Below are 15,775 nucleotides of genomic sequence, written 5' to 3'. Positions count from 1 at the left end.
CATTACCACAAGACAAATAAATAGCAGTAATTCAAATAAATAATCATAATAATATGGGCCAAACTATATCATTTTAGGCATAAAGAGGCTGCAGGGAAGACATGGAGAAGAGGTCACAAAGGGGACAATTATTTGTATGGCCTGGGAAAGCAAAAGGAGAAAGGGTTGAGTGGGAAAAGTATAAAAAAATGAGTTCAGGGAGGCAGACAGGACCTAAATTGTTCAAAGCTTTTAAAAATGAGGCATTATTGAGACCATGTGCTGTACTGTGCTATGTAACTATCTGTTGTACCTGAATTTCAATAAAATAAACTAACCTAGCCTCTTCTAGTACGATAGTCTTTAAAAGTTTTGAAAGTTATTAAAGAGATGTGGTAGTTTTCAAAGATATTTTACTGCAGCAGATAAAATAACATTCAGTTCAAAACTGACCACAAGCCCCTCAATAAATCAAAGTCAGCATGACAGGAGATAAAAACAGACCCATTTCACAGAACCTAAACTTAATTCCATTCAAACTTAGCTACCAGAATTCAAAACACTTTAGATAATGTTACTGAATGCAGTTTTCTGTGTACTACCACTAGACTGAGTCTAGGGTGACCAGACGTCCCGATTTTATCGGGACTGTCCCGATATTTACTTGTTTGTCCGCATCCCAACCGATGTTTGGTCGGGACGCAAATTGTCCCTATATTTTGCACTCCGGCGCACAGGCGGAGGGGGCTCGTGCCCCCCCAACTCAGTCCCAGCCCCACCCCGACTCCGCCTACTCCCTGCCCAATTGGATCCCTCCCCAAATCCCCGCTCTGGCCCTGCCTCTTCCCCAAGCACGCCACATTCCTCCTCCTCCCCCCTCCCTCTCAGGGTTGCACAAATCAGCTGTACGGCGGCGCAAGCGCTGGGAGGGAGGGGGAGAAGCAGAACACGGCAGCCCGCTCAGAGGAGGTGGAGGTGAGCTAGTATGGTGGGTGCTCAGCCCCTACTAATTTTTCCTATGCTCCGGATCTTTTTTTTTTGATCCGCTGCTGGCCCCCCTCCCATCCCAATATTTCATGTCTCTCATCTGGTCACCCTAACTGAGTCTCTCATTCTGCATTAGGTACATATATGCCATTATCCTATATACTAAACTGTACTACATAAAATGTCCAGTAATCAGGAAACTAAACAAAGCCTTTGCTTTTAGCATCCTATTTATGGGAAAACCAATTTGCCCTCACGTACAATGCACCTCCAACATTAACTTTATTCTCTCTTTAGCACTTGAAAACAGTACAGCAGAAAGTGTCTTTTTCAAGCAGAGCTTTTAAAATGGGAAATGCTACCATGGATAAATAAGCAGCAGAATTATAATATTTCAAATCTACAAGTAAATACAACACAACAAACACCAAGTCTTTGTAAAAATTAGGGGAAATTTATAGCAGTAAATACGAGAGCTAATTCTTCAGTGCGCACACATACCCTTTCTGTCCTAGACGTATGACTTTAAGGTCAGTTCCATATTTATTCTTTATCCATTTAATTCCCTGTTGCTGGGGATCTATCATCAGAGGCCAACGCTCACAGTGTGTTAGAATAGTGGCATTTTCTGTTGACATTCTATCACCGGGCAGTCCTTCGTTATTCCATGCTGCAATCGTAGCATCATCAGTCAACATGGCAATCAGGTCCAGACCTTCAGTTATTGGAATAGGAACCTTTGAATCAGAATGAAATATAATAATCCAGCAAGATTGTAAAGTAGCAAGGCAAGACTCAGTGTGATGTACAAAATAATAGGAGCCAATGTAATTAGAGATTTATTATATATAAAAGAAAGTAAGACTCCTGTGGCCTATCAGATGCCAAAAGAAACAGGATATATAATGCAAAGCAGATAATCCTATAATTTACAATGGTACTTTTTAAATGATGTTTTTTTTTTTCATTTAAGAAACTTCATAAATATTTTCTTTAGGATTTATTAAATCAAGTAAACAGCATATGTGTATATAGCTTTTAACACTTAAAGAGGAGGACAAATTCAGTGTTCATGAATGGCATTGAATTGGTAATTCTGGAGAATAAAGCTCATTATGTACAGAAAAGGTACACGATATGGGTAGCAGCATAACAGGCTTCTTGCACCACTTTGATAATGTGCTTCAGCTATGGGATAAAGAGGTCACCTACATAAATCACAGGACAGGGCAATCTCCATTGCTATTGCTTCTCTGCAAAGACAGCCAATAAGCTCACTAATTGGAGCCAACTGACCAGGAACTGCACTGCCACCTCCAACTCATTTCACACAAGCCAAATAGAGTAAGTATGACTATCTGATGGCTAAGTGTTATCATGCTTCTGTGTGCTTTAAAAGAAATGAAAATATTATATCATGAAGCATGAAGATAGGAGGATGGGGATGCACACGCAAGACAGGAAGAATTTAAAAAAAAAAGCAAGTGTTTTAAGGAAATCTCCAAATAGATAGTATACTCTATGGGTCTGAGGACTGATAATGGGATACCAGAACTTTCCTCTCTAAGAGTGAAATATTGGCCTCATGGAAGTCAATGGAAAAACTCCCACTGATTCCAACAGTATCAGAATTTCACCCTAGGTTTTTATTTCTGGCAAATAGCAGCTGGAATTGAATTCCAAAACTTAACACTTTTTTGGGGGAGGGAGACAGATTATTCCTCCCCACCCAACACACACACACACATCTAAGTATTGAATTAATGTTTACAGGAAACGATGTTTTATGGTTAACCAGATTGGCAAAATCTGTAGCACTAAAAGGAATGTACCATATCATAGAAAATATAGAAATGTAGGATTGGAAGGGATCTTGAGAGTTCATCTACTCCAGTTCCCTGCACTGAGGCAAGACAAAGGGCTGGTCCACACTAACCCCCCACTTCGAACTAAGATACGCAACTTCAGCTACGTGAATAACGTAGCTGAAGTCAAAGTATCTTAGTTCGAACTTACCGCGGGTCCACACGCGGCAGGCAGGCTCCCCCGTCGACTCCGCGTACTCCTCTCACGGAGCATCGCGGCGTCGACTGCGAGCACTTCCGGGATTGATCCCAGAAGATCGATTGCTTACTGCCGGACCCGGAGGTAAGTATAGACGTACCCTAAGTGTTTTCTAAGCCATCCCTGCCAGATGCCTATTTATACTGTTCTTAAAAACCTCCAGTGATGGAGATTCCACAACTTCCCTAAGTAATTAGTTCCAGTGCTCAACTACTCTTACAGTTAGAGAGTTTTTCCTAATGCCTAATCTAAATCTCCCTTGCTGCAACTTAAACCCATTACTTCTTGTCCTGTCCTCAGTGGCTAAGGAGAACAATTTATCACCCGCCTTTATATAACAACCTTTCACATACTTGAAGACTGTTATGTCCCCCTTCAATCTTCTCTTCTCCAGACTAAACAAACCCATTTTTTTTCAATCTTTCCTTCATAGGTCATGTTTTCTCGACCTTTAATCATTTTTGTTGCTCTCCTCTGGACTTTCTCCAATCTGTACACATCTTCCCCAGAACTGGACACAGTACCCCAGTTGAGGCCTTATAAGTTCTGAGTAGAGTAGATGTAGGTTTCATTTTTAGAAGGTACACACTATACATTTTTAAAGTAATTTATTTTGAAAACATTTCAGATTAGTTTTACAGTTATATCAGAAAATGAATGATTGTTTGGTTATTTCATTTACCAAAAGTAATTGAAACAGATATTTATGAAGTCATTGGGAGGTGAACTATCTCCAATTCAACAGGTTCATCATTAATATTTGGAGGATTTTCTTGCCATACTGTATTAGGAGGAGAACATCACCAGACAGACATTTAAATTGTTTTGTTTAACTAAAACAATAACATTATGTATTCTCAATTTTTTTCTTCAACAGCAAACATATAATATTTTAACAAAACAAGCATATGAATTTTTGAATTTAGTTAAACATTCAAGTTTTTTAAAATCAGGTTTGTTTTTGTTAAAATTGTTTTTAACTAAAATAGTTAAATGAAATATTTAAAAAAAAATAAATTGATTGTGTCAGCCAGGTCAACATGAAAAACTTAAAATATTGGCTTCTGGAGCTAACTCAGTCATCTTCACCTTCATTTTCCTGTTTGCTCATAATCTGGAAAAGAAAGACAAGCTCTCCTGCTTTTTCAGGTCCCAAACGATTTCTCAATTTGGAATGAATTAGTCCACAGGAAGAAAATATTCTTCTACACCAGCAGAAGAAGCTACTGCTGTTAAAAGTGAGATTATCACTTCAACAGTCTCTGAATCCAAGTGCTGAAGTGACTTCCACCAGTTTCCTGGCATGACTTTCTTTAAAACATCATCAGCGAATATATATTTCTTGAATGGTTCACCCTTAGCTCTGAAGTTTATTACAGTTAGCATTATGGAAGGATGATTGCTGGATGCACTTTATCAAAAAAATAAAAATAAAAAAATTTGATTTTTTTTTATTTTATTTTTTTTTAAAAATCATTGATTTTTATCCACCTTGACTGAGATTCAGTTTATGATCCACTGTAACCCCTAAATCCTTTCCTGCAGTACTCCTTCGTAAGCAGTCATTTCCCATTTTTTATTTGCGCAATTGATTATTCCTTCCTAAGAGACTTTGCATTTCTCCTTATTGAATTTCAACCTATTTATTTCAAACCATTTCTCCAGTTTGTCAAGATTATTTTGAACTCTAATCCTGCCCTCCAAAGAGGTTGCAATCCCTCCCATCTTAGTATCATCCATAAACTTTATAAGTATACTCTCTATGCCATTATTCAAATCATTGTTGAAAACTCTGAATAGAACCAGACCCAGGACAGATCCCTGCAGTACCCCCACTTGATCTGCCCTTCCAACTTGACTGTGAACCATTGATAACTACTCTCCAAGTACAGTTTTCCAAACTGTTGTGCATCCATCTTATAGTAGGTTTGTCTAGGTTGTATTTCCCTACTTTGTTTATGAGAAGGTCATGTCAGACAGTATCAAAAACCTTACTAAAGTCAAGATATATCACATCTGCTGCTTCCCCATGTCCACAAGGTTTGTTACCCTGTCAAAGAAGGATATTAGGTTGGTTTAACATGATTTGTTCTTGATAAATACATGTTGACTGTTATTAAATTCTAAGTGCTTACAAATTGATTATTTGGTTACTTGCTCCATTGTCTTTCTGGGTACCAAAGTTAAACAGACTATAATTCCCTAGGTTATTCTTATTCCCCAATTTAGATTAGATTAGATAATCTCCAGTTTAGTTACTGTGGCAACAATTTTGTTGTTGGGTAAGAACTATTACTGAACTATGGCAAAGGATGTATTTCTTTAACATTGCTTAAACCCTGATTCTAATCACACAGCCATCAATTTTGCAAAGTAAAACATGACAAATAGTATAGTCAGTTTCAAGGACTGAAATAAATTTGTTTGGAAGCAGACATAGCATTGTGCTGGTGATGGTGGTGTGTTCTTAGAAAGCAAGGTATTATTTTAATATGTAACTTTATCTAATGTCCCAAACCTGCACAAAACTAAGAGACTGCATCACTGTATCTTCTACTTTTCATAAAGAAGAGCTTTTAGCTAGCACCTGTGTTTTTAAAACAACTCATTAACCATATTTCTCTCTCTCCATGGGGAACACATCTCAAATTGCCACTCAGTAAAAGAGCTGATTTGACTAGCAATACCAGTATTTAAAGAGTGTATTAGAGAAATTATTATTATTAATTTAAGGTAGAGATCACAATTTGCTAAGAGTTAAGGGTAGTCTCTTCTCCAAGGAGCACACAGTCTAAAGACAAAGAAGTACGGAGAGTCAGGGGGCAAGGAATAACAATAGGTAATTTACATACAAGTCACCTAGAGGCTGCAAGGCAGAAATGGGTCCTGCAGAAAAGATTGGTCACGGAGATGATTGTGTGAGAATCTGACAAACAGGTGGATGAGGGAAGAAGGATGGCCCAGTCGATACACCACTGGATGTGGTGGACTCAGGAGACCTGGATTAAATTCACAGCTTAGCCACATACTTCTGGTGTGGTCTTGGGCACATCAGTTAACCTACCCTTTTGCGTCAGCTCCATATTTGAAAATAGGGATGATAATACTTTCTTTCTTCCCGGGGTATTTTGAGGATATAATCCAGTAATAATTGGGAGGTGCTGACAAGGCCGGCTCCAGGCACCAGTGAACGAAGCAGGTGCTTGGGGCAGCCAATGGGAAGAGGCAGCACGTCCAGGTCTTCGGCGGCAATTCGGCGGCAGGTCCCTCAGTCCCTCTCGGAGTGAAGAACCCGCCGCCGAATTGCCGCTGAGGAATGAAGCGCCGCGGTCAAACACATTTTTTTTTTCTTCGCCGCTTGGAGTGGCAAAAAAGCCTGAGCCAGCCCTGGGTGCTGAAATGTTACAGTGATGAGGACTGTAAGGGTAGATTAAGAAACACACAGAGGCTGGGAACATTCACTCACAGAGCAGAGGGGCTGAGGGGGCAACACAAAACTTCATAAGGGAGTATAAGCAGGGAAGGGCAGAGTGACAGAGTTTTGAAATTGGTGATAAGAAGCTTAAATTTGATATATTGGACAGAAAGCCAGTAGAGGGAGTCAAAGAAGTTACATGGTACATGTTATCATGTTACAGTGTTACATGATAAAATCAACAGGCAAGAGAAATTAGTTTAGTGGCTGCATTTTGAATTGATGGGTGTGTTCAGGAGGTCAGAGAGGAGAACGCTGCAATAATCAATATAATTAAAGCCATTTCAAAATTCTTCTGGAACCTGAAAGTTAAATGGAATTTTATCCTTACACATCCCCATCAGTAAGGACAGCTATTGCACTGGATTAGCAGAGGATATAATTTGGCCTACAGAATGAAGATGTGTAAAAGGGAAAGAAACTCACTTGGCATTCAGACCCCAAGTAGAGTTTGCAAGCCTTACTGTTAGAGAAAACAATATTTTACTTGTACTCTGAGAAAATCTGATACAAAGCCATAGAGAGACAAACATTGAGCTCTACAAAGACATTTCATAGTCAACTTTTAAGAGCAGAACTGTACTTTTACATTCTGAACTACAGAGAAGCTAATGGACCTGAGCTTCCATTATGGGCCACCATTTTGTACAATAAGTTTTACCTTTTGTGATTTAAGGAAAGGAATCCACATATGTTCCACCAGTTCCTGACGATATTGTTTTGTAAAAGATCCAACATAGGACACAAAAGCCGCTGTTAACAGGACATCACCACACAGTGTCTTTTCTTGAGCTTCAAAATGTTTAATAGACTGGCTCCAACGAATTTTTTCAGCCTAAAATACAAAATTATAACATTTCATGGACAGATATATTGACTACCTCATTAAACTCAGAGTTGGCAGAAGAGTTAACCTCAAAATAACTTAAAAATGTATTGAACAACAATAATTTGGTGTAAGGAAATGCACAATATCAGTGATAGATGTGTGACGTTGCACTCCATATGATTTTATGAAAATATGCTAATGAGTGAGAATATAATGTAACTGGAATATGCTTCATGCAAAAGGTCTCTTGTAAGGTATCATTACAAAGCTGTCTGGGTGCTGGAGACAGGAGCACTTCTTAAGCTGTTTTCAGTTAAGCTTGCAGCTTTGGGGTGCGTGGTTCAGACCCTGGGTCTGTGTTGGAGCAGACTAGCATGTCTGGATCAACAAGGCAGGGTTCTGGAGGCCCAAACTGGCAGAGAAAATGAGCTCAGAGGTAGTCTCAGCACATCAGGTGACAGTCCCAAGGGGGTTTCTGTGATCAAACCCGTCACAGAATGAACTTAAAAGATTTAGAGGTTTGGTTCAAATAACGATGCAAATTTTTTGTTTTCAATTTTGTTGTAGCCGTGTTGATCCCAGGATACTGAAAAGACAAGGTGGGTGAGGTAATATCTTTTATTAGATCAATTTCTCTTGGTGGAGGGGACAAGCTTTTGAGCTTCACAGAGCTCTTCCTCATGTCTGAAGAAGGTAACCAGAATATCACAGCTAAATAGAAGGTGGGACAGATTGTTAAGCATAAAAGGTTCACATGTTCTAAGAGACCACTTATAAATGAAGTTGGCACTTAACATCTCTCCAGTCATAGGATGAAAGAGGATTAATAGACAGCAAAGTGTGTTACAAATTGTTGTAATGACCCATAAAACCAGGGTCTCTGTTATGTCCATGGTTTTTAGTGTTTAGCAGAGTTATGAATTTAAGTTCTCAGGCACATCTTTTGAAGGTGTTGCAGAGGTTTCCTTTCAGGAAAAGGACTGAAAAGTCAAATATGGAATGATTGTTTTGTGAACAGTATTCACTCACAGGCCATAGGGTGCTTTTGTCTTTTATCATTTTTGGTGAGAATGAATTCAAGAGAAAAGGGTTGTCTGGTTTCACCCACATAGTTGTTATTGGGGCTTTTGATGCACTAGATGAGGTACAGCACATGCTGTGATAGGCATGTATAGGACCCATGGATCTTGAAAGGTGTGTTGTGGGAGATGATATAGCAGTTCAGATATGGCTGCAGGTTTTGTATTTGTTGTTCCTTGAAGGGTCTGGTGCTGTTTTGGGTTTGTGTGTCCTGGTCTGAGGGGAGCTTGCTTCTGATAATGAGTTTGGCAAGATTGGTGGGTTGTGTTTGAAGGCCAGAAGAGGAGGCTTGGAAAAGTTCTTTTTCAGTATGTGGTCCCCATTGAATATGGATTGTATTTGATGGATGATATCCCATATGCTTTGAGTGGTAGATGACAACTCGGGGTGTGTGGATAGTAGTTTGTTGCTTTTTTAAAAACTGTGTTGAAGCAGTTTCTCTCAAGGTATTTGGGTGGCCCATTCCATGATGCAATCTACTTTTGTGGTGGAGTGTCCTTGTCTGGTGAAGGCAGTTTTAAGAGTGTTAACATGTGTATCCTGAAATTTTCTTTGGAGCATATTCTGTGACATCTGTGACCCTGGCTGTAGATAACAGATTTCTTGATGGAATGGCTACTGTAGAGAGAAGCTTGATGATCCATGGGATTCTTGTTTATAGCTGCCTGTTGGGTTCTATTTTTGAAATGGATTGTGGTGTCCAGAAAGATGACAGTCAGGGAATGCTCTAGAGAGAATTTGATGGATGGGTGGTGGTTGTTGAAGTTGTGGTGGAAATCTATGAGGGAATTTAGGCCATCTGTCCAGAGGATGAAAATATCATCAATGTATCTCAGGTATACCATATATTTCATATTGCATTTTAAAAAAATTCTTCCTTGAGGTGACCCATAAAGAGACTGGCGTATTAGAGAACTATCCTGGTACTCTTTGCTGTTCCCATGTTTGAGCAAAGCATTTGTTGTTAAACGTAGAGTTATTGTAGGTGAGGATGAAATGGATGAGTTTGGTGATGTGTTTGGGATGGATATTGGAGTGTTATCCATTGTCCCACACATAACCCTCTCAACTCACACCTGGTATGGAGGAGAAGGGCCCTGAGGTGTTCCTGGGGCAGTCCCAGTCCTTGTGCTGTGTCAGGGTTGTGTGCAGCCTCACCACTGAGTCTGTGTCTGGGGTGGGGGGAGGTGATCTCCCACCTTTGGTCAGCCAGTGGCCTGTGCTCTCCAATGCCACACTGGAGCCTCCACATTTATTTGACAAATAAAATTTGCAGAATTTTAAAATATTGTGCACAGAATGCCCTCAGGAGTAACAACATGCACCCCAATTATCCACAAAGATAACTGACGTATCTTTACCCCAACCACAATTCTTAATTGTGTGAGCATTTTAAGCCTCATGGTGTGAACTCATGAAATGCAACTTGATACGTGTGATGGTGCTTAATTCTAAATGTGTTCTCATGCATAAGAGATGTCCATCAAATGGTGAGAATAAGGACTGTTTTTGTTTAAAGCACTAACAATTACTTCTGTAATCAAGCACCTTCATTTTGAAGTATTTTAGATATCCAGTACTTTTTATAGACCCTATTAGATTCTTCCTTAAATCATTAACTTAAGTCAACCAAACCATAAATCTATTAATGTACAAGAGGGCTTTTAGATTTATCCATTCTACTTCTTTGTTGTCACTGGTTGGTAAGTCATAAACAAAGTGCACCCACCTCATTTTCCAAAATAGCTTCGAAATTTGAAGATTTACTAAACATAGAATGATAGTCTATTTAAATCTTCAGTAATTTTACCATACTACCCAAGAACCATAAATCACTAGTGACATTGGATAACAAGGGTTTAAGAGTTGGAACATGGAGTGTAATAAATTTCCAGACAGTTAAAAATCACTATAATTTTATTCTAATGTATTATAGATTGCCTGTAATGTCATCCTGGCCAGGGTGACCCATTTCTAATTTTGAACAGCTGTTCAGCTCGGGAGTTAGTTAATGATTAAATATAAATTGCCTGATTTATTAGTCTGAATGGCTGAGCTTCCAGGTCAATGCTATATAGACAAAATCATCAGTCTTGATGCATTTCAGAAGTTAACTGACTCCTGTTCTAGTCAAAAAGAATTTATTCTCAGAGGAAAAGATGACATTTTGAATGAAACCTTTAAAATATTTTTTCTTATCTTACACAATACTACCACTAAAGAAGACTCTCTGTCTTTGTAAATAATTTTCTTCACATTTGAAATAAACCCTTAAAACCAAGTCTTAGTGATTACTACCAGGCATAGACCCATTGAGAACTCAGTGGGATTACACATGGTAGAAAGTTCTTGCAACATCTGGCTAATGTTGAGAATTTGAGGTTTGTCTTGCTCCAACTAAAACTGTTCATTCCCAGCTAATAAGAAAATACACCAGTGATTTCACTGTGCTGTAACAAACAGAATCATTTTTTTCTTCTTTAAGTGTTTGACAACATGCAAGTTGAAATTAACTAGATGACAAAAACTGGTTTGTTTTAATCACATCAGATGGTTTCAGTAAATTAAACTCTCTCATTCTGCTTTTCAAACTGACCTAATCTCCTTGATTGCAGTCTTCACTGCCTGACTGCAGAAATACAGTGTTTTGTAGCCTTGTTGGTCCCAGGATACTAAAGAGACAAGGTGCATGAGGTAAAAGACGGTTACTCACCGTTGTAACTGTTGTTCTTCGAGATGTGTTGCTCATATCCATTCCATTAGGTGTGTGCGCGCCGCGTGCACGATCGTCGGAAGATTTTCTACCCTAGCAACACCGGCGGGTCGGCTGTGGAGCCCCCTAGAGTGGCGCCTTCATGGCGCTGAATATATACCCCAGCCGACCCGGCGCCCCCTCAGTTCCTTCTTGCCGGCTACTCCGACAGTGGGGACGGGGGGCGGGTTTGGAATGGATATGAGCAACACATCTCGAAGAACAACAGTTACAACGGTGAGTAACCGTCTTTTCTTCTTCGAGTGCTTGCTCATATCCATTCCATTAGGTGACTCCCAAGCCCAACTTAGGTGGTGGGGTCGGAGTGAGACATTGCTGTGTGCAAAACCGCTGACCCGAATGCAGCATCGTCCCTGGACTGCTGCACTAGTGCATAGTGAGCTGTAAACGTGTGGACTGATGACCAAACCGCCGCTCTACAGATGTCCTGTATCGGAACATGTGCCAGGAAAGCAGTCGAGGAAGCTTGGGCCCTCGTGGAGTGAGCGGTGAGGTGCGGTGCTGAGACACCTGCCAGGTCATAGCAAGTCCGGATGCAAGACGTAATCCAGGAGGATAGGCGTTGTGAGGAGACCGGTGAGCCTTTCATTCGGTCGGCTACTGCAACGAAGAGTTGCGTCGTCTTTCTAAAGTGCTTTGTGCGGTCAATATAGAAGGCCAGGGCCCTTCGTACGTCCAGGGAATGCAAACGTTGATCCTGGCGAGTGGCATGTGGTTTGGGGTAAAAGACCGGGAGAAAGATGTCCTGGTTAATATGAAATGTAGAAACCACCTTAGGGAGAAAGGCAGGATGTGGGCGAAGCTGCACTTTATCCTTATGGAAGACTGTGTAAGGGGGCTCAGATGTAAGCGCCCTGAGCTCAGAAACGCGCCTTGCTGAGGTGATGGCTACGAGGAAGGCTGTCTTCCAGGATAGGTACAAAAGTGAGCAGGTGGCTAGTGGTTCGAATGGAGGACCTGTGAGTTTGGAGAGAACCAGATTGAGATCCCACGTCGGGACGGGATGACGCTGTTGCGGGTACGTCCGGTCTAAGCCCTTGAGGAATCTAACAACCATCGGGTTAGAGAATACCGAGGACGCGAGTTCCCCTGGGTGAAAAGCCGATATAGCGGCCAGGTGAACTCTAATTGAAGATATCGCCAACCCTTGTTGTTTTAGGGAGAGGAGATATTCCAATATGAGAGGAATGGGTGCCTGCAACGGGGACGTGGCTCGTTGTTTGCACCAACAGGAGAACCGTTTCCACTTGGCCAGGTACGTGGTCCGTGTTGAGGGTTTCCTACTGCTCAGCAGGATCTGTTGGACAGAGTGTGAGCATTGCTGCTCTGCCTGGGTGAACCATGGAGCAGCCACGCCGTGAGGTGGAGTGATTGCAGGTCGGGGTGACGCAGCCGACCGTGGTCCTGAGATATGAGATCCGGACATAATGGAAGTGTGATCGGTGTCTGAACCGAGAGCTCCAACAGTGTGGTGTACCAATGTTGTCTCGGCCACGCTGGAGCGATCAGAATTACCTGTGCCTGGTCTCTGCGTAATTTGAGCAGTACCTTGTGGACCAGAGGAAACGGAGGGAAGGCATAAAACAGGTGATCTTTCCAGGGAAGGAGAAACGCATCCGAGAGGGAGCCCGGAGCTCGACCTTGTAGGGAGCAGAACATGTGGCACTTCCTGTTGTCTCGGGATGCAAACAGGTCTATCTGGGGAAACCCCCACCTCTGGAAGATGGAATGTATGATGTCCGGACGGATAGACCACTCGTGCGTTTGGAAGGACCTGCTGAGTCGGTCCGCTAGAGTGTTCTGGACTCCAGGGAGGAACGATGCCGTGAGATGGATCGAGTGGGCGATGCAGAAGTCCCACAGGCGAATGGCCTCTTGGCATAGAATTGACGAACGTGCTCCTCCTTGCTTGTTGATGTAAAACATGGCCGTGGTGTTGTCGATGAGAACCAGCACACAGCGGCCACGTAGGAGATTGAGGAATGCCTGGCACGCCAGGCGTACCGCCATCAGTTCCCGAACATTGATATGCAGGGCTAGCTGGGGTGTAGTCCACAGGCCCTGGGTATGGTGTTCGTTGAGATGGGCGCCCCAACCCAGAGATGACGCGTCTGTGACCAGGTGCAGAGAGGGTTGTGGGGCGTGAAATGGCATCCCCTCGCAGACCACATTGTGATCTAGCCACCAGGTGAGGGAGGCCAGGACCGAGTTCGGGACCGTGACTACCATGTTCAGGCTGTCCCGATGTGGACGGTATATTGATGACACCCAGGTTTGAAGTGGGCGAAGCCGAAGTCTGGCATGCCTGGTTACGTACGTGCAGGAAGCCATGTGACCCAGCAGGGTAAGGCACGACCTCACCGTGGTAGTTGGGAAGGCCTTGAGCCCTTGAATGAGGTTCGTGATGGTGCCAAAGCGGTTGTCTGGCAGGATGGCTTGTGCACGTCTGGAGTCTAGAACTGCGCCGATGAATTCTATTCTCTGGGTAGGTTCTAGAGTGGATTTGTCCTTGTTGAGTAGGATGCCCAACTCGTGGAATGTGTGCACTATTCTGTGGACGTGAGCTTGAACTTGCTCCTTGGTGCGACCGCGCACCAGCCAGTCGTCTAGGTACGGGAACACCTGTATCCCTTGCCGACGAAGGTACGCTGCCACGACCGCCATACATTTCGTGAACACCCTTGGGGCCGAGGATAGGCCGAAGGGAAGGACTGCAAATTGGTAGTGCACCGTGTTTACCACGAATCGCAGGAAGCGTCTGTGAGGCGGGTAGATTGCAACGTGAAAGTATGCGTCTTTCATGTCGAGGGCGGCGAACCAGTCTCCAGGATCGAGGGAAGGGATAATGGCCCCCAAAGAGACCAAGCGGAACTTCAACTTTACTACGAATTTGTTGAGTCCGCGCAAGTCCAAGATGGGTCGCAGACCTCCTTTGGACTTGGGGATCAGGAAGTAACGGGAATAAAATCCCCTGCCCCTTAACTCTATCGGAACCTCCTCTATGGCCCCCATGGCCAGGAGCGTAGAAACCTCCTGTATAAGAAGTTGCTCGTGAGAAGGGTCCCTGAAGAGGGACGGGGAAGGGGGGGAGGAGGGGGGGATAGAAGAAAACTGGATAGCGTATCCCCTCCCCACCGTGCGGAGGACCCAACGGTCCGAAGTTATAAGGGACCAAGCACGGTGGAAGTGGGAGAGACGATCCCGAAAGGAGGGGGTTGGATCCTGGGGAATGACTGGGGCGCCGTCCTCGACCGCACCTTCAAAAGTTCTGTCTAGGACCTGAAGGTGGTCTTGGTGGCCCTTGGTTCTGACCAGGTTGAGGGCCGGTCCACCTTCTCCTACCACCTCGTCCTCGCCTCCGGGCCGAGTCTTGTCTCTGTCGAGGCGGGGGGGGGGAGAAGCGCTGAGGCTGCGGCCTAAATGGCCTGCGCTGAGGGCCCACAACATGCATCCCGAGGGAGCGCATGATTGTTCTCGAGTCCTTGAGGCTCTGTAGGCGAGAGTCCGTCTTGTCCGAGAACAATCCATGCCCTTCGAAGGGGAGATCCTGTAGGGTTTGCTGCAGCTCCGGAGGCAAACCCGAAACCTGAAGCCAGGAGATCCTCCGCATAGCGATACCCGAGGCCATGGTCCTCGCAGCCGAGTCCGCTATGTCCAAGGAGGCCTGTAGGGAGGTCCGAGCCACCTTCTTACCCTCCTCTACCATGGCCCCAAACTCTTCCCTGGACTCTTGGGGAATCAACTCCTTGAACTTCCCCATAGAGTTCCAGGAGTTAAAATTGTAACGGCTCAGGAGCGCCTGTTGATTTGCCGCTCTGAGTTGCAGCCCACCGGCTGAGTAAATCTTACGGCCAAACAAATCAAGGCGCTTGGCCTCTTTTGATTTAGGCGCTGCCGCCTGCTGTCCGTGGCGCTCCCGTGCGTTCACCGATGCTACCACCAGTGAACACGGTTGTGGGTGGGTGTACAAGTACCCGTAGTCCTTTGACGGGACAAAGTACTTTCTTTCCACCCCTCTCGCTGTGGGTGGAATAGAGGCAGGGGTTTGCCATATCGTATCCGCATTTGATTGTATCGTGCGGATCAGGGGTAACGCTACCCTCGATGGGGCATCCGCTCCAAGGATGTTCACGATCGGGTCGTGTACCTCCACTACCTCCTCCGCTTGCAGGTCCATATTACGGGCCATCCTGCGCAGAAGATCCTGGTGAGCCCGAAGATCTATCGGAGGAGGGCCTGTGCAGGATGTGCCCGCCACTGCCTCGTCTGGCGAAGAAGAGGAAGATGCCTCCGGTGGAACCGGATCCAAGGGCCGGTCCTGGTCTCCCTGTTCCCGGGCTGGAGCATCACCCGCGTCTGGGTCCAGGGCGTCAGGTGCGACGGACACGGAAGCCTCCGTGTCCCCTGGCGGAGGCCGAGAGATGGTGGACTCCGGGGCCCTTCTCACGGAGTGACCCGAGCGAGAGGTCGAGGGAATTGGAGCCCCTTGCTCCTGGTGGTACGCCCACGGGGTCCAAAACGACCAGTGAGATGGGCCATGGGAATGGTCCTCCGGCATCCCCTGCCAATGGCCCAAGTCCTGTTCCTC

The 15,775-nt window shown here is 44.1% G+C and overlaps 1 protein-coding gene across 1 annotated transcript in view; it reads right to left on the bottom strand.

Moving 5' to 3' along the window:
* Positions 1-15,775, bottom strand: part of DNAH11 (dynein axonemal heavy chain 11) — a 294,982-nt gene that overhangs the window by 64,761 nt on the left and 214,446 nt on the right. The window contains exons 62-63 of the mRNA XM_034759480.1: positions 7,167-7,340; positions 1,468-1,703 (exon numbers count right to left, since the gene is read on the bottom strand). Of these exons, the coding sequence (XP_034615371.1) occupies positions 1,468-1,703; positions 7,167-7,340 (410 nt within the window). The remainder of the gene's footprint in view (positions 1-1,467; positions 1,704-7,166; positions 7,341-15,775) is intronic.

Source organism: Trachemys scripta, chromosome 2 (genome assembly GCF_013100865.1).
Source record: "Trachemys scripta elegans isolate TJP31775 chromosome 2, CAS_Tse_1.0, whole genome shotgun sequence".
Lineage (NCBI taxonomy): Eukaryota > Metazoa > Chordata > Testudines > Emydidae > Trachemys > Trachemys scripta.
The sequence above is the reverse complement of the archived record's forward strand: the minus strand, read 5'-3'. Positions and strand labels throughout refer to the sequence as shown.